The sequence below is a fragment of the Salvelinus fontinalis genome, chromosome 8 (assembly GCF_029448725.1).
Source record: "Salvelinus fontinalis isolate EN_2023a chromosome 8, ASM2944872v1, whole genome shotgun sequence".
In the NCBI taxonomy this organism is placed as follows: domain Eukaryota; kingdom Metazoa; phylum Chordata; class Actinopteri; order Salmoniformes; family Salmonidae; genus Salvelinus; species Salvelinus fontinalis.
In genome coordinates, this window is record NC_074672.1 from 36,333,841 (window position 1) to 36,360,985 (window position 27,145).

The window sequence follows — 27,145 nt, forward strand, 5'->3', positions numbered from 1 at the left end:
CACACACCAGCTCATCAATGCATACTGACATAAAATACATGTGAATCAGCTCAACATATATCACTACACTTCAAGGGCATTGCTTAGATGAATACATACATATATTTTAAATGTTTTACTCACATGATCAGACAGTGGACAAGCTTAGACCATCCAAAGGATATAGGCTACATTTGGCCCTTTTCCCTGTTAATATGTTTTAGATAACAAAAATAATCGGTGACTATTTATACCTTCTTCAGATCATATTTAAGTCATGTGTTGTTGCTTTTTTATTACCAGAAATGTCCATGGATGTTTCAAGAGCGTATGAAGTATCGCTGATAGCGTTATTGTTCCGCTATCAGACACTATCTGGGATTGAGGATAACTGAGGCCTTTATTGTTCCCCTATCAGACACTATCTGGGATTGAGGATAACTGAGGCCTTTATTGACTAGAAATATGGAAATGTGTCAGAGGCGCCTGAAGAGCTTACTGACTGACCTAAAGCATAATACCCTATATTAAGTAAAGTGGACACTCTTAACTATTGTTTTCACATCAGATAATATATTTTTATCACGATAAACAGAGGGTTTATCATGGCGACGAGGGAGGTGGGTTTGGGTTTAGAGGATTCAAGAGCATTTTGAACAGAGGCATAATACATTATGCAAAGTAGCCACTCTTAACTATTATTCCTTGTTAATGCTCTAATAAGTGAAGGCTTAGCCGTATCTTAGCCGCTCATCACCACTGATTCAGGGGTAAAAAGAGGAAAAAATAAACACAAATCATGTTAAAAGCACCTCTGGGCCTCATCATTTCATCATAGTCCACAGTGCAGCCAGTAGTCTTCTCTGAACCCAGCAGACATACAGACAGATAGACAGACTGTCAATAATACTGCTATGGATGAGGAGAGATATGAGGATGGAGAAGAGGATGGAGTTGCTCTGGTAGTTGGCAGGGTTGGAAGAATAGTAGGAACATGAGTCTGGCGGTGGGTGAAGAGGAGGGAGGAGGAGTAGGAGGAGGTGGATGAAACAAAGATAAATAGGAGTATGGCATAAGGTTTGGTTGAGGAGAGATGAGTAGGTGGGGGGGTGCTATACCATTTGATCAGCGGGAGATGGAGATTACTGATGGAAGAGGGATTTGACTGAAGGTCACATCGGAAGCCCTGGCATTTTCAGCTGCATTTGTCACAGGGGACAGAATAAATAAAGTTAAGTGCATCTTGTTTATTATCTCGGCTTTCTCTCATTGCGTATGGAGAAATGCAGAAAGAGAGATAAAGAGAGGCAGAAGGGATTGCTGCCATTAGATGATTCAGACTCGGCTAAGTAGGATTTGGGTAGTCTCCAGGTATGTATTATTAGAAGAAAAAAGGGGGGTAAAGTTGACATTCCCTCATCTGATTCCCTCATTCCTTCATCTGAATTTTTAATGACAGATTTGATTTGATGGAGAAAGAAAACATTATTTTCATTTGATTATTTCCCCCAAATGGCAGTACAGCTTATTTCTAGGAAGTATTCCCTCAGGCCAGTATCTGAAGGTGCAGTACAAGTGAGTCTATAGTACTGTATTATGGCCTTATATTTTTGTCTGTCTCTGTGTCTAGCTCCATCCTCCACACTGATAATAGGATGAAGGGCATCAGACTGTCCCTGCTCCAATATCCCACCAGACTGGCTGGAACACAGTCACCCGTCTGGTGCTGGAGCCGTGTGTGTGTGTGTGTGTGTGTGTATGCCTTTGCATTGGTGTGCATTTGTGCATGCGTGTTTGGGGGGGTCATTCTCCCCCCAGGCAGGGCAGAGTGCCCGTGGCCATACGACCTGGCTGCCCAGCCTCTAATATCTGATCAAGGACCATCTGCTGGTGGTGCGAGAAACACTCTCTCTCTGCCCCTGTCTCTTTCTGACCTCTCCAAGGAGGAAAATTACACAATCAGGACACCATTAGAATAGCTCTGGTCACATTAGAAAGGACATGTTACAGGAGGAAATTAGATTACTCCCACTATGCTGCTATTTGTTTATTTATTATAGGCTATTTATTTGGAAGATTCTCTCTCTCTCTCTCTTCTGAGAGATGAGCAACAGCTAATGAGCAACAGCTAAATGTGCATTATAAAGTGAGGCATGGGGAGGGGCTCTATGCAGGATTTGCCAGCACATATATTCTACGGTGTTTTGAATGTGGGGATTTGGGGCATAAGAGCTTTGCGTGCCCACATAAAGGCTGTAGACAAGGTGAGGGCACAAGCGCCAGTGGGGGAAATCGAGGTCAACGTGCAGGGGGTAATGAGATGCAGACAGAGGCTTGGCATGGTCATGCCAGGGATAGTGGTGTAGATGAGGCTGGGCCTAGTCAGGCTAGACATGGTGGGGCAGCTGAGGCTGGGTCTAGTCAGGCTTCAGATGGTGGGGTAGCTGAGGCTGGGTCTAGTCAGGCTTCAGATGGTGGTGTAGATGAGGCTGGGTCTAGTCATGCTATGGAGGGTGGTGTAGATGAGGCTGGGTCTAGTCAGGTTATGCTAATAGATGAGGAGAGTATAGTGGGGAAGTGTAAGAGACTAGGGGAGGAGGAGGGTGTCAAGCGGAAAAAGGGTGTGGTCAAAGGCACCATGGAAACTTTTCCTGGTGCTGCGGGGTATGCCCTGACCAGAGAGGAGGGCAGCTGGTCAGGATGGGAGATGATGGAGATGAGGAGGAAGGTGAGTCTGAGGAGTTATTTTTTTCAGACTCCTCTTCAATGGGTCCGGAGCTTACAGCCAGTCAAGCAGAGGGGTCAAAGTACACATTGAGAGAACTGACAAGGTTCCTGAATGAGACCAAGGGGAAAAAAGTTAATCTTGAGGCTTTTTTTTCTGATCCGAGAAAGTTTGTAAGATCAGTACAACATGCTATGAGAAATGAGGGGCATGGTGTCCTCTCACCCAGGAAGCGGTTTAGGTTGAGGAAGTGGGTCACAACAGTGCGTAAGGATCTACCTTCAGACACTGTTTAGATGTATAGTTTCTTTCTGACACTGGGGCTTTTTGAGCTTTGCTATTGGTCTCTTTCTTTGCTGGCTTTTCTCCCACTTCTAATGGAGACTCTTCGGGTAGGCTTGCTCAATATAAATAGCGCCAGAGATGCGGGAAAGAGGAGTCTGCTGGGTGAATATGTAAAACAAATAAAGTACAGGTGTTGTTTCTGCAGGAGATGCATAGTGATGAGTTGAATGATGTCGATTGGGGACTCTGGTGGAAAGGGGCAAGGGTGTTGAGCCATGGGACAAATTTTAGTGCAGGAGTGGCAGTCCTTTTTGTACCGGGTCTGTCTGTAAAAATGTGCTCCTCGAAGGAGGTGTGTAGGGGTAGACTGCTTGTTGTAAAAGCAGAAATGAACAACATGGGTTTTGTTTTTATAAATGTGTATGCACCTAACACAGGGAGAGAGGGGGGGGGGGGTTCTCTTCGGGTTCCTTAGACAGGACTGGAACAGTACAATGGATTTTACAAAAGACAGAAATGGGGAGTAGCCTCATTCAGTGTTAGTGGGGGGGTTAAGGGACATCATTAATCAGTTCGACCTAGTGGATGTTTGGAGAACTAAACATCCCAACACAAGACAGTATACATGGGTGAAGGTTTTTGGGGCTAGGGTGAGTGCAGCCCGACTCGATCGGCTTTACATGTCCAGGAATCAGAGCAATAGGCTGTTGGGCTTCGGATCATCACATAACCATGGCTTGGCTGTCTATTTCACCAGGGCCCCGGCAGGCATCCTATTGGAAGATTAATGTAAAGTTCTTACAAGATGCCACTTTTTGCTCAGGTTTCCAGACCTTTTGGGAAAGATGGGGGCAGCGAAGAGAGGAGTATGAGTCTGAATCAATGGTGGGATGTGCGGAAAGTCCAAATTCGGCTTTTCTGTCAACAGTACACAGCTCTCTCATCCTCAGAGGCTAGGAGAGTATTGGGGGAACTAGAGCGGTGTATTAGTGAGATGGAGGTAGAGATGGTGGGGCAAGGCAATGTAGGCCTCCAGGCTAATTTAGCTGAATTACGTAGGGACCCTGGGTAGTTTTTTCCAGGTTAAAGCAAAGGGAGCACTTGTAAGAGCTAGGTTCTCCATGCTCAAGGAGATGGATGCACCCAGCTCCTTCTTCTTTGGTTTGGAAAGACAGAGCGGTGAAGCCAAGGGCAAGCATTGTCTACGGCTGTCTGATGGGCGGGTGACCTCTGTGATGGGAGAGATGCGGGAGCGAACTGTGGAGTTTTATACTGAGTTGTATAGGGCAGAAGTGTGTGATCCTATGTGTGCTCAGGTCTTGTTCGCAGGACTCCCTAAGCTCTCTCTGGCACAGAGGGATGAAATGGACATTCCTCTGTTGTCCCATGAACTGGCAGAGGCTGTAACCCAGATGGACTCCCAGTGGAGTTTTATAATAAATTCTGGGGGATAATTGGACTGGACTTCTTATGCGTGTTGCGTGAATGCGTCGGGGTAGGAGAGTTGCTGATGAACTGCCGTCGGGCGGCTCTGACTCCTGCCCAAAAATGGGGACTTGTGTGAACGTAAGAACTGGAGGCCTGTGGCATTGCTCTGTGCGGACTACAAGATATTTGCCAAGGTCCTCTCTAACAGACTGAATTCCCATCTGGACTTGATAGTACATAAGACCCAAACTTATTGTGTACCGGGACGCTCAATCACGGATTGCAGAGGCAACTGATGGCAGTGGGTTTACAAAGGCTGGGTGACCTGAGACTGCTGGGAGCGGAGGGGTGGAAAACCCCGGAGGTCCTGGCACAACAAACAGGAATAACGTCTCTTAGGCTGCTGGAGAGGGATTCCTGGAGGAGGTCCAGGAGGCACTGTCTGAGCCGGTAAGGGGGGGTGTTTGAGCGGCCAAAGGGGGAGGGGCCACCAATGTTTTCGTCACTGCAGGTGACGGCAGAGACTGGAGACTGGCACAGGGTTCTGGAGGACTTGTTAGATTTTAACACTCTGAACCTGGGGGAGTTTGAGAGTGTGGGAGGTAAAGCCCTCTACAACCTCTGCGTTAAGGTTAGGAACATTAGGAGCCTAACAGGAGTGAAGGCACATCAGTGGCAGGGGGTATGTGGGGTGGAGAGTATGGTGGGTTTTAGATGGAGGGGGCTCTACAAACCCCCAGTACCAAAAAGGTCAGGGGACCTCCAGTGGAGGGTTCTTCATGCAGCCCAGGCCACTAACAGCTGGTTGGCACGGGTTGAACCGGGAGTCGGGCAGGGTGTCCTTTCTGTGTAATGAAAGAAACTGTGATTCATGTGTTTTCTGTGTGCACCAGGTTAATGCCATTAATGTCTCTGTTGGAATGTCTCTGTGAGAGGTTGGGGGTGGTTTTATTGTTGGGATGTTTATAATGGGATACAGGTATTTGATTAAGGAGAAGGCCAAATGTGTTTTGTTGAATTGTCTGTTTGCTCAAGCGAAGTTTGCTATTTGGCTAACAAGGAGGAACAGGGTCAAAGGTGGGGGGATAACAGACCCTTTACTATTGTTTAATGGGATGGTTTCTGCATGCATTAGGGTTGAGTTTGAGTCCTACAGAATGATAAAAAGTGTGCAGATGTTTCAGGAGATATGGTGTGTGTCTGTACAGCTGGGGAAGATGTATTGGATATACGGTTGTAGAAGTGGTAAGGTTTTTTGGTTGTTGTGATGTTGGTTTGTATCATGTGGTAGATGGAAAGGTGAGTATGGTACATGTATGCAGTACAGGATATATTTTGGTGTTTTATTTTTAGGGGGGGGTAAGTTTTTAATGAAATGAGAATGTTTCATTAAAGAAAGACAAATGTCTCTCTCTCTCTCCATCAGCCTACCGTGTCCAACATGTAATGTGGTATCCCCCAGCTCTAAATCTTCACCTCCTAGAACCAAACAACTTGAATTGTGTTGAAGCTTTTGGATTTGGTATATTTGTATTACTATTGACTGTGGTCAGTGACACATTGCTATCGATATTTACAGCCTGGGCTGTGGGTGAGAATGGAGAGATGTTCAGTGGGCGCACTGCAATTAGTTTGGAATTGTTTTTTATTTCAGTGCACCGGGCGCAGGCTAAATCTCAGGCCCCACACCTAAACGCCACAATTGTCACTGCAGTAAAGTGTGTGTTCAGCTGACAAGGGGAGTGAGTTACTGTGTGTGTGTGTGTGTGTGTGTGTGTGTGTGTGTGTGTGTGTGTGTGTGTGTGTGTGTGTGTGTGTGTGTGTGTGTGTGTGTGTGTGTGTGTGTGTGTGTGTGTGTGTGTGTGTGTGTGTGTGTGTGTGTGTGTGAGAGAGAGAGAGCATTTTGAGGTACTGTAGTTTCCATATTGTGTACTGTAGTTGCCATATTGTGTGATTATTGGCCTCCTGGCTTGCCAAATGTAGTCTTTGCTTTCTCAAGAGGGTTCAATGCCACCTGTGAGAACAGGACAGTTACCTAGTGCGTAAAGCACCTCATTTAGCGTTGCAGCACTTTGTTTTCATTCCTCCTCCAAAGTAATAATTAATCCAGCTGAACCTGTGGCGCTAGCAAAATGTTTTCCATTTTCATTAATAGACAAGTCATTAGTACATAATGAGAGAGAATGCTGCTTTCTCCTCTCTACCCTGCGCTGTGCTGTACGTAAAGAGTGGAGCACAGAATACACAGCTGCATAACTTACTGCTAATTACTACGCTACTATGCTTTCTACTCTCCTGTTCTTTTCCTTTCTTAGAAAGAGGGAAGGCGTAGGCTTTTAAAGCATTTAGCTTTTTGAATAATAGATCATTGTAGGTTTTAGAGGGAGAGAGAAAAAAACAAATGTGATACAAAATAGACATCTGTTACGAACAGCCACTTGCTTCATTTTGTATGTGATGCTTAGAGGCAAATTGGATTGTTCCTTTAGCGTTTCCAAGGGAGACAGTTGGTTATACTTGTATTTTATACATGAGCACTGATGTGTTGCCGCTTTGTTAGACAATAGAGTGGCTATATAAAAAAGTATATTAAAAATAAGAAAATCATTCAACAATAAAAGGATGATAATTACAGCACCCCTGCCTATGCTAACGACAGTACAGCCTGACACCCATGAACACCGCACTCTCAAACGCACCAGATTACCTCCATTCTCTGTGTGTGCTTTCAAAGAGCAAACACACTGCAAATAGCATCCACTACTCTTAACACACTCCAATCCACCAAAGACTGAGGGGAAATAATGAATGTGGAAGCTTCTGAAGCAGTCACCGTGTCTCTATCGGAGGACCATCGACTCGGTGGCGGTGAACTCTCATCAGCGCTGTAATTTGAGCTTCCTGTAAAAGGTGACATCTTCCTGTTTGCGTGAACTGCCTGCAGCCTGCTCTCTGTCAGTGGAGAATAACAGCAGCACTGACCTTTCTCAGCAGACAAGGGGGGAAAGAGCAACATGCATTGGGTGGGATCATGACCCGACATCAGCAGCCTCTCCCTCTTGTCTTAACAAGCACACTAGCTACCGTGCCTAACTCATCCAGAGACACAGAGAGAAGACACACGCTACCTTTGTTAAAATAACTACATGAAATGGAGAATAAAAAGAGAGAGAGAGTGGGAAAACAAGTGGTCAAATGTCCTGTTATTGTCATAAGAAGCATTGACATGGAGTAGAAATCTGCCTCAGCAAGCATGTAGCTGAGCTAATGAATAAACATGTAAAAAGAGAAGCAAACGGTAAAGAGGACCTGTCTTGATAACAACAGTAATTGCCAAGAGGCTGGGGGACTTACAGCAAAGTCTGTCTGTTGAAACAATCCTCCCACCATAGTGCATTGACACACCCAGCCAGTGGTCTTCACCTCAGAGACTAGCTACAACACACAAGGCACATTTTTGTCCTTCATTAGCAAAGATGTGATTAGCATGGATGTGACATCCCAAGATCTCAATCCAGAAGGCTCGCTAATGAACTAGAACCCCTGAGTGAGGCGGTGGGATCTTCCCCCAGCGGAAACCTGGCTAAACAGGCCTATCGTATGGCTTTGAAGGGTCTTATAGGATCAGCCATGGTCATGAGAAGCCACGACACCATCACTCAACCCTATTGCACTCATTAACTATAGGTCAGAGTTCAAGTGTGACCGGGGTCACCATCCGTCAATGTGTGGCTTCCAGTGGGTTCATAACTGGCAGTAATGTTGTATCAACATGGCCAAGTTCACTCAGGTAGAACGAGGGTGATTTAGCAACAACAAACCGCAGTGTTGGAATTGATCCTAATTACATTAAGCTTCAATATATCAATGATGCTTACTTATCTGAGGACAGCTGCGTTTGCTTATGTCCGCAGTCCTGTACATGCCCCTGACACACACACACACACAACACAAGTGCGCGTGCCCGCACACACAAACGAGCTTTGTCTTCCCCGATATGGTTTTCATTTGTCTTGATGAAGTGGTGATTAGCTGTGAGGATTCCTCAGTTCATGATGAGTATAAAATCAAAACCAATTTCTGTCTTTAATGAAAGTTATTCCCAGTGGAACCTCTTCTAAGTCTGTAACTTAAAGAGGTCAATAGGAGACAGCTTTCCAATGCACTCTAATTCAATTACACTGTATCAGGATGTATAGGGGGACCCGCACCAACAGCAGATGGTCCTTGATCAGATATTAGAGGCTGGGCAGTCAGGTCGTATGGCCACGGGCACTCTGCCCTGCCTGGGGGGAGAATGACCCCCTCACACACACGCACACACACACACCCAGTAACGAAATGCTATAAACATACCACCATTAAAAAGCAGCACTTTTTACAGTAAGTTCACTTGCCCATGTTTCAGTATGGTAGCAGCACTATATTATAATCAAAACACATGGAACTGGTTGCACCAGCTGCATTTCAAGTTTCCCCACTATCAACAGCATGGGGCTGGGCTGCTTCAGATAGAACCAGCTGCATTGACCACGCACTGTCCTCTGGACACACACACGCATCAACAAACACACACACACATACACACACTTCCAGCTGCTGCTGCCCAGCTGTGTGCTCCTGCTGTGTGTATCGTGTGAAGCCCCAGGAAGACCCAGCTGCCCTCTCATTAAGTGCTTCTGCGAGTCAAAGACAGGAGAGAGGAATGGAGGGAGCAGAAAGGAGGGGAGTGGGCACAGGAGTAGAAAGAGAAGAGGGGAGCAAGAGAGAAGGGAGCAAGGGAACATGAGAAGGAAAAGAGGGGAGAGGAGATATCAGAGAGGAGAAGAAAGATAAATAACACAGAGAGGGGATGGCAAATGACAGGGAGAAAAGAGATGCAGGGAAGACGAGAGAGGGCGAAGAGTAGGAGGGAGAGAAAGAGATTCACACACTCAGTGGTGAAAGGCTATTTTGAGGCTTCTGTCCCCTTTGGTGATGTATGTCCATAAAATGATGTCTGCAGGGCGCTCTCACTCTCATAACAAGGAGAGATAGAACTTGTCACTTGGACAGTCAGACTCTTTACACTCCTCCAGCAACCGTTGAAAACACAGCAACCCAGCGCTCCAAAGCTGACTGGTGTTAGTCCTGGGAGAGATTCGTTCTCAGGGGGGTCCACAGAGTCTTATTTCTCTCTCACTGCTTCAATTTGATACATTCCAGCTACATCTCCATATTGCATTCGAGAGAGAGAGAGACAGAGACAGAGACAGAGAGAGAGAGAGAGAGAGAGAATGCTTCTCTTGAAATGGGTTTGAAACATTATTATTCAGACCTCATGGTTTTGCTGTATGAGTTTCGGAACGACTTAGAGAAGAGATATTTGTGAGGCCACTTTCACTACACTTGAATCTAATCTCACATTCATGAACAATAACCATTTCAACAATAGCATTGAGTAACCTACTGCAGGCAGTAAGGCAAGCCGATATAGGCCATGACTGAGTTGCAATCCTAGTTGACAGTGAATATTACTCAATTATGTTATTTATTATATTTATTTTAATTATTTTGTAGTTGTTCATAAGTAATATTAAAATGCATAGATTTCTAGATGCATATAAATCCCTAGATGTGAATGGCTGATCAGTGTTGTAAATGTCAACACAAGTGTTCCTGTCAATGCCTGATTATCTTTTTTAGGTCAAGCACAATGTTAGACCATCATCCTGTGTCGTATATCTTGCCATTATAGTACCCAAAAGACAAGAAACAAAACATTGAACCTTCATAAACGTTCATAATATTTCTGTGTCTCTCCTCTCTGAGACAAAAGGAGAACAAAAGACAAACAGAGAAAAGGGAAAAAAGATATTGAGAATTACAACTTAGTCCTTTGTTTCACCACTGCTTTTGGTGTCCCCATGCATACAATCCATATCAGGCCTGGCATTACCTGAGCTTGCATAAACCTGCTGCAGAGTAGGATAGACTGGGATCACTGTATTGACGAATAGCCTTATTTGCATAATACCCAACCACAGGAGGCTAGTAGTGGGCGTCAAAATGCCACTCACATATTCACTGGAATTTAGCCTCCAAATCAATTTAAGCCACCGGCGACACAGGCAAGAAACCAGCCAATCGATGGTCTGGGGGGAAAAAGAGCTTTACCTTTCAAACAGCCTAATATCTATCTGTATACAGGAGGCCGTCAAAGGGCTTTATTATGCAACGTATTGACGTGTGTTAAGAAGGAAAAAGTGTTTGTCATCTATCATTGTCAGCTGCTGCTGGTAAAGCAAACTATCATTGCAGCACTATTTCTTTCTTCGGATGCTTCGGAAGTCGGAAGTTCACATAGCCAAATACATTTAAACTCAGTTTTTCACAATTCCTGACATTTAATCCAAATAAAAATTCCCTGTCTCAGGTCAGTTAGGATTACCACTTTATTTTAAGAATGTGAAATGTCAAAATAATAGTAGAGAGAATTATTTATTTCAGCTTTTATTTCTTTCATCACATTCCCAGTGGGTCAGAAGTTTACAAACACTCAATTAGTATTTGGTAGCATTGCCTTTAAATTGTTTAACTTGGGTCAAACGTTTCAGGTACCCTTCCACCAGCTTCCCACAATAAGTTGGGCGCATTTTGGCCCATTCCTCCTGACAGAGCTGGTGTAACCGAGTCAGGTTTGTAGGCCTCCTTGCTCGCACACACTTTTTCAATGGGATTGAGGTCAGGGCTTTGTGATGGCCACTCCAATACCTTGACTTTGTTGTCCTTAAGCCATTTTGCCACAACTTTGGAAGTATGTTTGGGGTCATTTGGAAGACCCATTTGCAACCAAACTTCCTGACTGATGTAGATGGTATAGCGTACAGTATATACTCATATGTATATACTGTATGCTATACCATCTACTGCATCTTGCCATCTTGATGTAATGTATCACTAGCCACTTTAAACAATGCCACTTTATATGATGTTTTCATACCCCATATTACTCATCTCGATTGTATATACTGTACTCTATACCATCTACTGCATCTTGCCTATGCCGTTCTGTACCATCACTCATTCATATATTTGTATGTACATATTCATATTCATTCCTTGTATGTATAAGGTAGTTGTTGTGAAATTGATAGGTTATATTACTTGTTAGATATTACTGCATGATCAGAACTAGAAGCACAAGCATTTCGCTACACTCGCATTAACATCTGCTAACCATGTGTATGTGACAAATATATTTGATTTGATGTCTTGAGTTGTTGCTTCAATATATCCACATACTTTTCCTACCTCATGATGCCATCTATTTTGTGAAGTGCACCAGTCCCTCCTGCAGTAAAGCACCCCCACAACATGATGCTGCCACCACCGTGCTTCACGGTTGGGATGGTGTTCTTTGGCTTGCTAACCTACCCCTTTTTTTTATCCTCCAAACATAATGATGGTCAATATGGCCAAACAGTTCTATTTTTGTTTCATCAGACCAGAGGACATTTCTCCAAAAAGTACGATTTTTGTCCCCATGTGCAGTTGCAAACCGCAGTCTGGCTTTTTTATGGTGGTTTTGGAGCAGTGGCTTCTTCCTTGCTGAGCGGCCTTTCAGGTTATGTTGATATAGGACTCGTTTTACTGTGGATATAGATGCTTTTTTACCTGTTTCCTCCAGCATCTTCACAAGGTCCTTGCTGTTGTTCTGGGATTGATTTGCACCTTTCGCATTAAAGTATGTTCATCTCTAGGAGACAGAACACGTCTCCTCCCTGAGCGGTATGAAGGATGCGTGGTCCCATGGTGTTTATTGTGTATTGTTTGTACAGATGAACGTGGTACCTTCAGGCGTTTGGAAATTGCTCCCAAGGATGCACCAGACTTGTGGAGGTCTACAATATTCTTTCTGAGGTCTTGGCTGATTTCTTTTGATTTTCCCATGATGTCAAGCAAAGAGGCACTGAGTTGGAAGGTAGGCCTAGAAATACATCCATAGGTACACCTCCAATTGACTCAAATGATGTCAATTAGCCTATCAGAAGCTTCTAAAGCCATGACATCATATTCTGGAATTTTCCAAGCTGTTTAAAGGCACAGTCAAGTTCGTGTATGTAAACTTCTGACCCACTGGAATTGTGATACAGTGAATAATAAGTGAAATAATCTGTCTGTAAACAATTGTTGGAAAAAGTACTTGTGTCATGCACAAAGTAGATGTCCTAACTGACTTGCCAAAACTATAGTTTGTTAACAAGAAGTTGGTGGAGTGGTTGAAAAACGAGTTTTAATGACTTCAACCTAAGTGTATGTAAACTTCTGACTTCAACTGTGTATATATATATATATATACATTACTGTTCAAAAGTTTGGTGTCACTTAGACATTTCTACGTTTTCCATGAAAACATACATTAGTTGCAAAATGAATAGGACAAATAGTCAAGACACTGACAAGGTTATAAATCATTATTTTTATTTAAATAATAATTGTGTCCTTCAAGCTTTGCTTTTGTCAAATAATCCTAAATTTGCAGCAATTACAACCATGCAGACCTTTGGGATTGTATTTGTCATTTTGTTGAGGTAATCTGAAGAGATTTCACCCCATGCTTCCTGAAGCACTTCCCACAAGTTGAATTGGCTTGATGGGCACTTATTACGTACCATACGGTAACCTGCTCCCACAACAGCTCAACAGGGTTGAGATCCGCTGACTGTGCTGGCCACTCCATTATAGACAGAATACCAGCTGACTGCTTCTTCCCTAAATAGTTCTTGCATAGTTTGGAGCTGTGCTTTGGGTCATTGTCCTGTTGTAGGAGGAAATTGGCTCCAATTAAGTGCCGTCTACAGGGAATGGCATATTGTTGCAAAATGGAGTGATAGCGTTCCTTCTTCAAGATCCCTTTTACCCTGTTCAAATCTCCCACATTACCACCACCAAAGCACCCCCAGACCATCACATTGCCTCCACCATAGTTGACAGATGGCGTCAAGCACGCCTCCAGCATCTTTACATTTTTTCTGTCTGCGTCTCACAAATGTTTTCCTTTGTGATCCGAACGTCAAACTTAGACTCGTCTGTCCATAACACTTTTTTTTAATCTTCCTCTGTCCAGTGTCTGTATTATTTTGCCCATCTTAATATTTTATTTTTATTGGCCAGTCTGATATATGGCTTTTTTTTTTGCAACTCTGCCTAGAAGGCCAGCATCCTGGAGTCGCCTCTTCACTGTTGACTCCTCTTTCTATTCTGGTTAGAGACAGTTTGCGCTGTTCTATGAAGGGAGTAGTACACAGCGTTGTGCGAGATTTTCCGTTTCTTGGCAATTTCTCGCATGGAATAGCCTTCATTTCTCAGAACAAGAATAGACTGATGAGTTTCAACAGAAAGTATTTTGTTTCTGGCCATTTTGAGCCTGTAATCGAAACCACAAATGCTGATGCTCCAGATACTCAACTAGTCTAAAGAAGGCCAGTTTTATTGCTTCTTAAATCAGAACAACAGTTTTCAGTTGTGCTAACATATTTACAAAAGGGTTTTCTAATGATCAATTAGCCTTTTAAAATGATAAACTTGTATTAGCTAACACAACATGCCATTGGAACACAGGAGTGATGGTTGCTGATAATGGGCCTCTGTACGCCTATGTAGATATTCCATAAAAAATCTGCCATTTCCAGCTACAATAGTAATTCACAACATTAACAATGTCTACACTGTATTTTTTTTAATCAATTTGCTGTTATTTTAATGGACAAAAAAGTAGCTTTTTTTTTCAAAAACAAGGACATTTCTAAGTGACCACACACTTTTGAATTGCACTCAAGGCCATAAGCAAACAGGTAAACACTAATGTTAAATGTGCAACCAGAGGAAATAAATACTCTAGACCACCTTTACTCCACACACAGAAACACGTACCAAGCTCATCCTCCATTTGGCAAATCTGACCATAATTCTATCCTCCTAATTTCTGCTTATAAGCAAACACTAAAACAGGTTAGCACCAGTGACTCGGTCATTTAAGAAGTGGTCAGATGACACAGATGCTAAGCTACAGGACTGTTTTGCTAGCACAGACTGGAATTTGTTACTGGATTCCTCCGATGGCATTGAGGAGTGCACCACATCAGTCACTGGCTTCATCAATAAGTTCTTCAATGATGTTGTCCCCACAGTGACCATACGTACATACCCCAACCAGAAGCCATGGATTACAGGCAACATCTGCAGTGAGCTAAAGGGTAGAGCTGCTGCTTTCAAGGAGGCGGACTCTAACCCGGACCCTTATAAGAAATCCCCTCAGACGAACAATGAAGCAGGCAAAGCGTCAATACTGGACTAAGATTGAATCACACTACATCGGTTCTGACGCTTGTCGAATGTGTCAGGGCTTGTTAGCTATAACAAACTACAAAGGAAAACACAGCCGTGAGCTGCCCAGTGACACGAGCCTACCAGACATGCTAAATTACTTCTATGCTCGCTTCGAGGCAAGCAACACTGAAGCATACATGAGAGCATCAGCTGTTCCGGACGACTGTGTACTATCTCCGTAGCCGATGTGAATAAGACATTTTAACAGGTCAACATTCACAAGGCCGCGGGGCCAGACGGATTCCCAGGACGTTTCCCCCAAGCATGCGCTGACCAACTGGCAGGTGTCTATACTGACATTTTCAACCTCTTCCTGTCCGAGTCTGTAATACCAACATGTTTCAGGCAGACCACCAGGCCACCACGTCTGTATCCATGAAGTGCTTAGAAAGGCTGGTCATGGCTCACATCAACACCATTATCCCAGAAACCATAGACCCACTCCAATTTGCATACAACAGATCCACAGATGATGCAATCTCTATTGCACTCCACACTGCACTTTCCCACCAGGACAAAAGGAACACCTACCTGAGTATGCTATTCATTGACTACAGCTCAGAGTTCAACACCATAGTGCCCTCAAAGCTCATCAATAAGCTAAGGACCCTGGGACTAAATACCTCCCTCTGCAACTGGATCCTGGGCTTCCTGACGGGCCACCCCCAGGTGGTAAGGGTTTGTCGCTGGTCACCATAGCAACACCCACCTGTAGCACGCGCTCCAGCAGGTATATCTCTCTGGTCATCCCCAAAACCAATTCTTCCTTTGGCCGCCTCTCCTTCCAGTTCTCTGCTGCCAATGACTGGAATGAACTGCAAAAATGTCTGAAACTGGAAACACTTATCTCCCCCACTAGCTTTAAGCACCAGCTGTCAGAGCAGCTCACAGATTACTGCACCTGTACATAGCCCATCTATAATTTAGCCCAAACAACTACCTCTCCGCCTACTGTATTTATTTATTTATTTATTTTGCTCCTTTGCACCCCATTATTTCTATCTTTACTTTGTACATTCTTCCACTGCAAATCAACCATTCCAGTGTTTTACTTGCTATATTGTATTTACTTCGCCACCATGGCCTTTTTTTGCCTTTACCTCCCTTATCTCACCTCATTTGCTCACATTGTATATACTTATTTTTTTCTACTGTATTATTGACTGTATGTTTGTTTTACTCCATGTGTAACTCTGTGTTGTTGTATGTGTCGAACTGCGTTGCTTTATCTTGGTCAGGTCGCAATTGTAAATGAGAACTTGTTCTCAACTAGCCTACGTGGTTAAATAAAGGTGAAATAAAATAAAAAACAACACATCTGCCACATCTGATCCTCAATACGGCGTCCCTCAGGGGTGCATGTTCAGTCCCCTCCTGTACTCGCTGTTCACCCACGACTGCATGGCCAGGCACGACTCCAACACCATCATTAAGTTTGCCGATGACACAACAGTGGTAGGACTGATCATCGACAAGACAGCCTATAGGGAGGAGATCAGAGACCTGGTTGAGTGGTGCCAGGATAACAACCTCTCCCTCAACGTTATCAAGACAAAGGAGATGATTGTGGACTACAGGAAAAGGAGGACCGTGCACATCCCCATTCTCGTTGACGGGGCTGCAGTGGAGCAGGTTTAGAGCTTCAAGTTCCCTGGTGTCCACATCACCAGGAGACTATCATGGTTCAAACACACCAAGACAGTCGTGAAGAGGGCACGACAAAGCCTAATCACCCTCAGGAGACTGAAAAGATTTGGCATGGGTCCTCATATCATCAAAAGATTCTACAGCTGCACCATCGAGAGCATCCTGACCGGTTACATCAATGCCTGGTATGGCAACTGCTCAGCCTCTGACCGCAAGGCACTACAGAGGGTAGTGCGTACAGCCCAGTACATCACTGGGGCCAAGCTTCCTGCCATCCAGGACCTCTATACTAGGCCGTGTCAGAGGAAGGCCCTAAAATATTGTCAAAGACTCCTGCCACCCTAGTCATGGACTGTTCTCTCTGCTCGTGGTACCGGAGCGCCAAGTCTAGGTCCAAAAGGCTTCTATACAGCTTCTACCCCCAAGCCATAATTCTCCTGAACAGCTAATCAAATGGCTACCCGGACTATTTGCATTGTGTGTGTGTGTGTGTGTGTCCACCCTTCTTTTACACTGCTGCTACTCTCTGGTTATTATCTATGAGTAGTCACTTTAACTCTACTTACATTTACATTTGACCTCAATTACCTTGACTAACCTGTGCCCCTGCACATTGACTCTGTACCGGTACCCCCTCTTTATAGCCTCGCTACTGTTATTTTACTGCTGCTCTTTAACTTCTCTAGGATATGTGGGACGCTACCGTCCCACGTGGCCAATAGTCAGGGAAAATGTAGAGCGCCAAATTCAAAAACGCTTTTCGGTGAAAGCATAAGATGCTATTATCTGATGATAGCACAACAGTAAACAAAGAGAGTGTAGCATATTTTAACACTGCAGGCACGACACAAAACGCAGAAATAAAAAATAAATCATGCCTTACCTCTGACGAGATTCTGTTGTTGGCACTCCAATATGTCCCATAAACATCACAAATGGTCCTTTTGTTCGATTAATTCCGTCCATATATATCCAAATTGTCCATTTGTTTGGCGCTGTTGATCCAGAAAAAAACAACTTCCAATTTGCGCAAAGTCACAACAAAATATCTCAAAAATTACCTCTAAACTTTGCCAAAACATTTCAAACTACTTTTGTAATACAACTTAAGGTATTTGTAAACGTTAATAATCGATCAAATTGAAGACGGGTCTATCTGTTTTCAATACAGAGATCAACAAACTAACGCTACTTTTCTATCTTGCGCAACTCTCAAACAGTACACATGACGTTACACTGTTTCCAGGTGGCCTCACTTCTTCATTGAACAAAGGAATAACCTCAACCTATTTCCAAAGAGTGGTGACATCCAGTGGAAGCGGTAGGAACTGAAAACAGGGTGATTAGAAATCCAGTATTCCAATGAAACCTCATTGAACAGACAGTGACTTAAAAAAAGAAAAATATTAATGGTTAGTCCTCGGGGTTTTGCCTGCTACATAAGTTCTGTTATACTTACAGATATGATTCAAACAGTTTTAGAAACTTCAGAGTGTTTTCTATCCAAATCTACTAATAATATGTATATCTTATATTCTGGGGATGAGTAGAAGGAAGTTGAAATTGGGCACGCTATTTATCCAATAGTGAATTTGCTGCCCCCTATCCTAGAGAAGTTTTAACTGTTTGTTATTTTTATTGAACACTTATTCTCTTAAAACTGCGTTGTTGGTTAAGGGCTTGTAAACATTTCACTGAAAGGTCTACACCTGTTGTATTCAGCGCATGTGACAAATACCATTTTATTTGATCTATTTTTTTCTCCTTCTCCCTCCCATCTCTCTCTCTGTGGGAATGGTAGATAAGGCCTGGGAAGGTTGTTAGGAGATAGACAGAGACAGACAGGCATGCAGACAGCCCCCTGATAAAGTGTGCTTGCCAGAACCTCTCTATCTGGCATGCTCTCTCCCTCTCTTTTAGTTGTAATTGAAGACGGTTGAATTTACTCTGTTGGCCTGCGTCAACAGAGTCTCATGTTCAATTATTGAGCATGACAAAATTTGTTTGAAAGGTTAGGACTCTTTCCCATGTTTTCCCATATCCCTTTCATTGAGGGATTGGCGAGATATAACAAGCTTCAGATAGAAGTCTTACTGTTTCATTCTAGATGTGTCGACCTCTTATCAACTGCATTCATGGCTACACGGTTTCTTCAATGGAGACGGCAGAGTTGGCATGATAGGATGTGGTATGGCACCAGAACATGCCAACACCAACTGTACCAGTTTGCAGAGGATTTTCTCTCCAGCGAGGGCCATCCCACTGCTGTGAAGCTACAGTAACAGACAGTCAGAACCATGTAATAACCATCTGGGCAATATTGGCCCAAATCCTCCTGAACACCTCACCAAACAAAACGCAGCAAGCCGTTAACTTCCACCCAATCCCACGCCGCGCTGCTTTGATCTACACCGACGCCACAATGGAGGCCATTTTTATTATTTTTCTGGCAATTAGGCAAAGCAGCAGATTATCTTCCTTTCAGCCCAACCTCTCTCGCTAATCCACCCGTATTCAATTACTACAGGCCTCTCCTGTCTGCGGCCGTTTGGGCCAGTACACAAATGCGTTTAAGGATTTGGACTTCCGAGATTGCAACAGAAGAACGTATTTATTTTCACATTCCTCATGACTTTTCAAGTCTATTAAATGAAAATGAAACTTTGGGAGCTTCCAAACAGTGTTGTGGTAAATATTGTATGAGAACAATAAGGTAAATGTCCCCTCTGTTGTTGTGACACTTAAAACAACAGTGCCTCTACAACCCTCCCACTAAACATTTTTCATGTTTTCATCCCCAAAAGAATTTGGATTGTGTTCTCACAAAGCCAAGATGTTATTGCTTTACTTATTCAAAATCTCCACTCACAGTAACTTGTATGATGGATTGCAGTTGACTAGGAATTTCATGAATTCTCTGCTCTTCACTCTCTAGGCCTCCATTTCTATGTCTTGGTGGGATAGATCAGACAGAATCTCCTTCTGTCAGTCTCTTCTTCTCTCTTTCTCTCTTTCTCCATCTCTCTTCCCCTCTCTCCATCCTACTCCCTCCCTCCCTCTCAGGATGGTTGAAAGGCAGCAGTACTGTGTGTGTGTGTTGAAGTGGAGTGGTTGTGCTGTTGGAGGGCTGAGATGAAAGACCCCCTGACTGTGTTCTAACGGCCCCCTTCTGTTTACCCTCCTGGGCCACGACGTTGTTCCCCTCCCAGCGAATCACTGACTGCTGCTGTCATCTCCGCCATTTGATATGTCTCAGAGACAACAGCCTGTCAACCGCTAACACACTCCTCTCTTTTCTCTCTCCCTTTCATCTGCAGATTCCACCGTGTCATCTCCGAAAGGTAAAGCAACACACAATCAGTCACCTGTGTCCCTCCGCTGTTTGAGACGTGGTGTGTGTGTGTGTGTGTGTGTGTGTGTGTGTGTGTGTGTGTGTGTGTGTGTGTGTGTGTGTGTGTGTGTGTGTGTGTGTGTGTGTGTGTGTGTGTGTGTGTGTGTGTGTGTGTGTGTGTGTGTGTGTGTGTGTGTGTGTGTGTGTGTGTGTGTGCAGCAGCAGCTTTGTGTTTGTTCTCAACTACTGTTTATCAACACTTATACATAAGGTGTTGGCGATGTGAAGTCAAGGTTACTGTTGTGTCGCTGATATCATGGTTCCCATACACCCACCCATACATTATAGCCAATAGCATTGCTCCATACATTACATTAGTAATATATAATCCACACTATTTGCATCACTGATGACTCAGACTCTCTGTGACCCTCATCACTTATGGCAGTGTTCCCTAACTCCAGTCCTCCAGTACCCCCAGCAGTACATATTTTTGTTGTAAACCTAGACAGGCACACCTCATTCAACTCATCGAGGGCTTGATGATTAGTTGACAAGTTGAATCAGGTGTGTTTCTCTAGGGTTACAACACAAATGTGTGCTGTTGAGGGTACTGGAGGACTGGAGTTGGGAAACACTGGGTCATAGCATATACTGTAGGTAAAGCCTTGTGTATGTTAATGTGTGGGTGGACAGCAGCGAGAGTGATTGTGTTTCTCAGTATACCTGGGAGGTGGGGTAGGGTTGGTTGGTGGGAGGGGCTGTCTGTCGGGCTGTTTTGATGGGGGGGATAATGATCAGAGTAGAAGCTGACATTGTGAATAGCTCCGGGGGGCTCGTTCTGAGTGGCAGCACGGTGCAGGTATATGCATCAGGACGTTTCATCCCTTTACTCTGTGTAATGAAGATGACGGCGGAGGGTGTTTCGTAGCCCGCATCCTGTGTTATTGCACCGGTGGTGAGGACAATATACAATCAGTCGTGCTACTTTATAGTTGATAAACTTGACTTTGTTCAAACTTTGTTTTTGTACACTTTGTTTGTTTTTAATGATGGTATTGTTGTTTTTACTGCAATAGTGTGGCGGGAGGTAGCATCTTTTTTTCCTCAAGAGGGAATATTTTCTTGGTAACTCCTTAACATATTGTGACACACACTGACTCTAAGTATACTCATACATACCGTACACTGCATTTCCTGTGCATAGCCATACCGGCAATGTGCTTGATAACCTCACAAAATGCACGTGTTTGATACACACACAGTAACACACACGCGCACACACACACACGTACACATGCACACACTGGTTTTCTTAGTATGTGTGTGCATTGTGCATGTGAGTCTATGTATGTGTGTGTCTGCATTTGTGTGTGTGCGTGTGTGGGAGTCTGCACATGTATGTGTTGTCAGGCGGCTCTATAAAGCTAAGTGACATGTGGTGCGGCTGCACTGTGTAGTCTGATGAATGTTGAGCAGGAACAGAGGCTGGTGTGGTGTACATCATCTCTCTACAGACACACCCGCATATATATGCTGCTGAAGGAGAGACACATAAATAAGGCCATCCACTGCACCCTGTGTGTGTGTGTGTGTGTGTGTGTGTGTGTGTGTGTGTGTGTGTGTGTGTGTGTGTGTGTGTGTGTGTGTGTGTGTGTGTGTGTGTGTGTGTGTGTGTGTGTGTGTGTGTGTGTGTGTGTGTGTGTGTGTGTGTGTGTGTGTGTGTGTGTGTGCATGCGCGTCTGTGTGCATCTATGTGCGTGTATGCATTTGTGTCCCTGTGTGTGTTTGTGTGTGACATACTAATCTAGGCATTTTACAGCTATGCTAACCCATTCACACAGGCATATACACACCTTATTTTAACACACTCCCCTTGTCCCTCAAACGTTTACCCAGCACACTCAAATACCCACACATAGCTGTATAGAGGAATGGGTAACTATTCATTCACACACAGTGAGTTATAGAGGGATTTACAGATATGACAACACCATCGGTACTGAGGAGCCTTTGGGCCTTGAGCTGAAGATAAGACATAGGGTCTCATATCTCTCTCTCTGCTATCGTCTTCTCTCCTTGTCTCTTGCTCCTGTGTGTGTGTGTGTGTGTGTGTGTGTGTGTGTGTGTGTGTGTGTGTGTGTGTGTGTGTGTGTGTGTGTGTGTGTGTGTGTGTGTGTGTGTGTGTGTGTGTGTGTGTGTGTGTGTGTGTGTGTGTGTGTGTGTGTGTGTGTGAGCAGTGTCAACCACTCATCAACCCTGCCCCCTCCTGAGTGGCAAGTTACAGTTTTGACTTATATCTTCTTGAAAATCTTTGGTAAGACTTGAAAATTGCTGTCTAGCCATGATCCACAACATTTTGACAGGGCTTGAAGAATTTTGAAAAGAATGATGGTCAAATCAAATCAAACTTTATTTGCCACATGCACCCAATACAACAAGTGTAGACTTTACCGTGAAATGCTTACTTACAAGCCCTTAAGCAACAGTGCAGTTCAAGAAGAAGAAAATATTTACCAAGTAGGCTAAAATAAAAAGTAACACAAAATGAATAACAATAACGAGGCTATATACAGGGGGCACCGGTACCGAGTCAGTGTGCAGAGGTACAGGCTAGTTGAGGTAATCTGTACATGTAGGTGGGGGCGAAGTGACTATGCATAGGTAACAAACAAACAGCGACTAGCAGCAGTGTACAAGGGGGGGGGGGGACAATGTAAAATGTCCGGTGGCGATTTTTATGAATTGTTCAGCAGTCTAATGGCTACAGGGTAGAAGCTGTTGAGGAGCCTTTTGGTTGGCACTTGGCGGTACCGCTTGCCGTGCGGTAGCAGAGAAAACAGTCTATAACTTGAGTGACTGAACTCTCTAACAACTGTATGGGTTTTCCTCTGATACCGCCTATTATATAGGTCCTGGATGGCAGGAAGCTTGTCCCCAGTGATGTACTGGGCCGTTCGCACTACCCTCTGTAGCGCCTTACGGTCAGATGCTGAGCAGTTGCCATACCAGCCGGTGATACAACCAGTCAGGATGCTCTCGATGGGATGGTGCAGCTGTAGAACCTTTTGAGGATCTGGAGGCCCACGCCTCCAGGCCCAAATCTTTTCAGTCTCCTGAGGGGGAAAAGGTTTTGTTGTGCCCTCTTCACGACTGTCTTGGTATGTTTGGACCATGATAGTTCGTTGGTGATGTGGACACCAAGGAACTTGAAACTCTCGACCCACTCCACTACAGCCCGTCGATGTTAATGGGGGCCTGTTCAGCCTGCCTTTTCCTGTAGTCCACAATCAGGTCCTTTGTCTTGCTCACATTGAGGGAGAGGTTGTTGTCCTGGCACCACACTGTCAGTTCTCTGACCTCCTCCCTATAGGCCGTCTCATCGTTGTCGGTGATCAGGCCTCCCACTGTTGTGTCATCTGCGAACTTAATGATGGTGTTGGAGTCGTGTTTGTCCACGCAGTTGTGGGTGAACAGGGAATACAGGAGGGTCTAAGTACACACCCCGAAGGGCCCCAGTGTTAAAGATCAGCGTGGCAGACGTGTTGTTGCCTACTCTTACCACCTGGGGGTGGCCCGTCAGGAAGTCCAGGATCCAGTTGCAGAGGGAGGTGTTTAGTCCCAGAGTCCTTAGCTTGTGATGAGCTTCGTGGGCACTATGGTGTTGAACGCTGAGCTGTAGTCAATGAACAGCATTCTCACATTCTCCTTTTGTCCAGGTGGGAAAGAGCAGTGTGGAGTGCGATTTAGATTGCGTCATCTGTGGATCTGTTGGGGCAGTATGCAAATTGGAGTGGGTCTAGGGTGTCCAGGAGGATGCTGTTGACGTGAGCCATGACCAGCCTTTTATAGCACTTCATGGCTACCAACGTGATTGCCAGGCAGGTTACCTTCACTTCATTGGGCACAGGGACTATGGTGGTCTGCTTGAAACATGTATGTATTACAGACTCGGTCAGGGAGAGGTTGAAAATGTCAGTGAAGACACTTGACAGTTGGTCCGCGCATGCTTTGAGTACACGTCCTGGTAATCCGTCTGGCCCAGAGGCTTTGTGAATGTTGACCTGTTTAAAGGTTTTGTTCACATCGGCTACCGAGAGCGTTATCACACAGTCATCCAGAACAGCTGGTGCTCTCATGCATGCTTCAGTGTTGCTTGCCTCGAAACGAGCATAAAAGGCATTTGGCTCATCTGGTAGGCTTGCATCACTGGGCAGCTCGTGTCTGGGTTTCCCTTTATAGTCCGTAATAATTTTCAAGCCCTGCCACATCTGACGAGTGTCAGAGCCGGTGTAGTAGGATTCAATCTTAATCCTGTATTGCGCTTTGCTTGTTTGATGGTTCGTCTGAGGGCATAGCGGGATTTCTTATAAGTGTCCGGATTAGTCCCCCGCTCCTTGAAAGCGGCAGCTCTAGCCTTTAGCTCGAGGTGGATGTTGCCTGTCAATGTGGATGTTGCATGGCTTCTGGTTGGGATATGTACGTATAGTCACTGTGGGGACGACGTCATCGATGTACTTATTGATGAAGCCGATGACGAAGGTGGTGTATTCCTTAATGCCATTGGAAGAATCCCGGAACATATTCCAGTCTGTGCTCGCAAAACAGTCCTGTAGTGTAGCATCCGCGTCATCTGACCACTTCCGTATTGAGCGAGTCACTGGTACTTCCTGCTTTAGTTTTCACTTGTAAGCAGGAATCAGGAGGATAGAATTGTGGTCAGATTTGCCAAATGGAGGGCGGCGGAGAGCTTTGTATACATCTCTGTGTGTGGAGTAAAGGTGGTCCAGGATTTTTCCCCCCCTGTTTGCACATGTGACATGCCGGTAAAAATGAGGTAAAACTGATTTAAGTTTGCCTGCATTAAAGTCCATTAGGAGCGCCGCTTCTGGGTGTGCATTTTCTTCTTTGCTTATGGCCTTATAGGCAAGCAATACCTTGAGACTTCTTTAATATTAGACATTGCACACCAGCTGTTATTGACAAAAAGACACACACCCCCACCCCTCGTCTTACCAGAGGTAACGTCTCTGTTCTGCTGGTGCATGGAAAATCCCGCCAGCTCTATATTCTTTCTTCATTCAGCCACGTCTCGGTGAATCATAAGATGTTACCGTTTTTAATGTCCCGTTGGTAGTATAATCTTAATAGTAGGTTTTATTTTTTTATTCTTTTTTTTCTAACGATTGCATGTTAGCAAGGAGATTGTAAGGCATTGGGAGTTTACTCACTCGCCTCCGGCTTCTCAGAAGGATCCCCGATCTGCATCCACTTTTCCGGCGTCTTTTCTTCAAGAAAAAGGCGTGGATCTGGGACTGTTCCAGTGAAAGCAGGATATCCATCTCGTCGGACTCGTTAACCTTTCTAGGACACACCTTCCGCTAGCGGAACCCCTGACAACATTCCGCTGAAAAGGCAGCGCGGGAAATTCTAAAATATTTTTTTGAAATATGTAACTTTCACACATTAACAAGTCCAATATAGCAAATGAAAGATAAACAATAATCTACCCATTGTAATCTACCCATCGTTTCCGATTAAAAAAATGCGTTACAGCGAAAACACAACATATGATTATGTTAGATCACCGCCAAGTCCAAAAAACACACAGCCATTTTCCCAGCCAAAGATAGGAGTCACAAAAAGCAGAAATAGAGATCAAATGAATCACTAGGACATCATGTTACACAATACATGTATGTTTTGTTCGATGATGTGCATATCTATATCCAAAAATCTCAGTTTACATTTGCGCCATGTTCAGAAATGTCCGGAGAAATTGCAGAGAGCCACATTAAATAACAGAAATACTCATCATAAACTTTGATGAAAGATACATGTTTTACATAGAATTAAAGATACACTTGTTCTTAATGCAACTGCTGTGTCAGATTTTTTTTTTACTTTACGGAAAAAGCAAACCATGCAATAATCTGAGATGGCGCTCAGATAGAAACAACATTTCTCCGCCATGTTGGAGTCAACAGAAATACGAAATTACATGATAAATATTCCCTTACCTTTGATGATCTTCATCAGAATGCACTCCCAGGAATCCTAGTTCCACAATAAATTGTTGTTTTGTTCGATAATATCCATTATTTATGGCCAAGTAACTACTTTTGTTAGCACGTTTAGTACACATATCCAAACGCTCGTGCAGATCCAGGCGAACGTCGGACGAAAACTTCAAAACGTTATATTACAGGTCGAATAAACTTGTCAAACCAAGTAGAGAATAAATCTTTAGGATGTTTTTATCACAAATATTCAATAACGTTCCAACCGGAGAATTCCTTTGTGTCAATAGAAGTAATGGAACGCAAGTCGATATCATGTGGAATGCGCGTGACCAGGACCTGGCACTCTGCCAGACCACTGACTCAAACAGCTCCCATCCGGCTCAACATCACAGTAGAAGCTTCATTCAACGTTCTCCACGTCTGTTGACATCTAGTGGAAGGCGTAGGAAGTGCAAACAGATCCATATCCCACTGGAATTTCAATAGACGATGAGTTGAAAATCGACCAGCCTCAGAATTCTCACGTCCTGTTTGGATTTTTTCTCAGGTTTTTGCCTGCCATATGAGTTCTGTTATACTCACAGACATCATTCAAACAGTTAGAAACTTCAGAGTGTTTTATATCCAATAGTAATAATATTATGCATATATTAGCATCTGGGACAGAGTAGGAGGCAGTTCACTCTGGGCACGCTATTCATCCAAAGGGAAAAAGCTGCCCCCTATCCCTAAAAAGTTATAGGAAAAAGTTTCTTCCAGTCCGCAGTGAGGAATCGTTTTTCTGATGTCCAGAAGTGATTTTCGGTCATAAGAGACGGTAGCAGCAACATTATGTACACAATAAGTAAAACAATAAGTTACACAAACGCTAAAAAAAAAAAAAATTTGCACAATTGGTTGCGAGAATGTAAAACGTCAGCCATGTTCTTCGTCACCATCTTTTTATATTGCACAGTCCAGGTGTGCAAAGCTCTTACAGACTTACCCAAGTAGACACAGCTGTAATCAATGCCAACATCTATTGACTCAGGGAGCTGAATATTTATGCAACGACTATATTTTAGTTATTACATTTATTGAGTATTTTGTATTACTGAGTATTTTGTGTAGATTGTTTTTTATCCCACTTTGTAACACAAACAATGGGAAGAAATCCAATGTGTCTTAATACTTTTGCAAGGCAGTGTAGCTTAAACAGAAGAAGCCTTGTTGTCTCACAAGAACAGAAGTCTATTGTCCCTAGCAGTGTGTGCTATTTCAGTATTTGAATGACCTCTACACTTCGTTCACTGGGACCATGTTAGACAGGCCCCTCATTATAGTCCAAGCTTCAACCTCAGCTCACCTCTACACACT

At 44.0% G+C, this 27,145-nt stretch overlaps 1 protein-coding gene across 2 annotated transcripts in view; it reads left to right on the top strand.

Annotated features, from left to right (window-relative positions):
• The window catches only part of LOC129861188 (cadherin-4-like), a 532,557-nt gene that overhangs the window by 231,928 nt on the left and 273,484 nt on the right, over nt 1–27,145 (top strand). The window contains exon 3 of one of the 2 annotated variants that reach the window (XM_055932379.1): nt 19,753–19,776. The exons of the other annotated variant lie outside the window; for it this stretch is intronic. Within the exon in view, the coding sequence (XP_055788354.1) occupies nt 19,753–19,776 (24 nt within the window). The remainder of the gene's footprint in view (nt 1–19,752; nt 19,777–27,145) is intronic. 2 annotated transcript variants of the gene reach the window in all.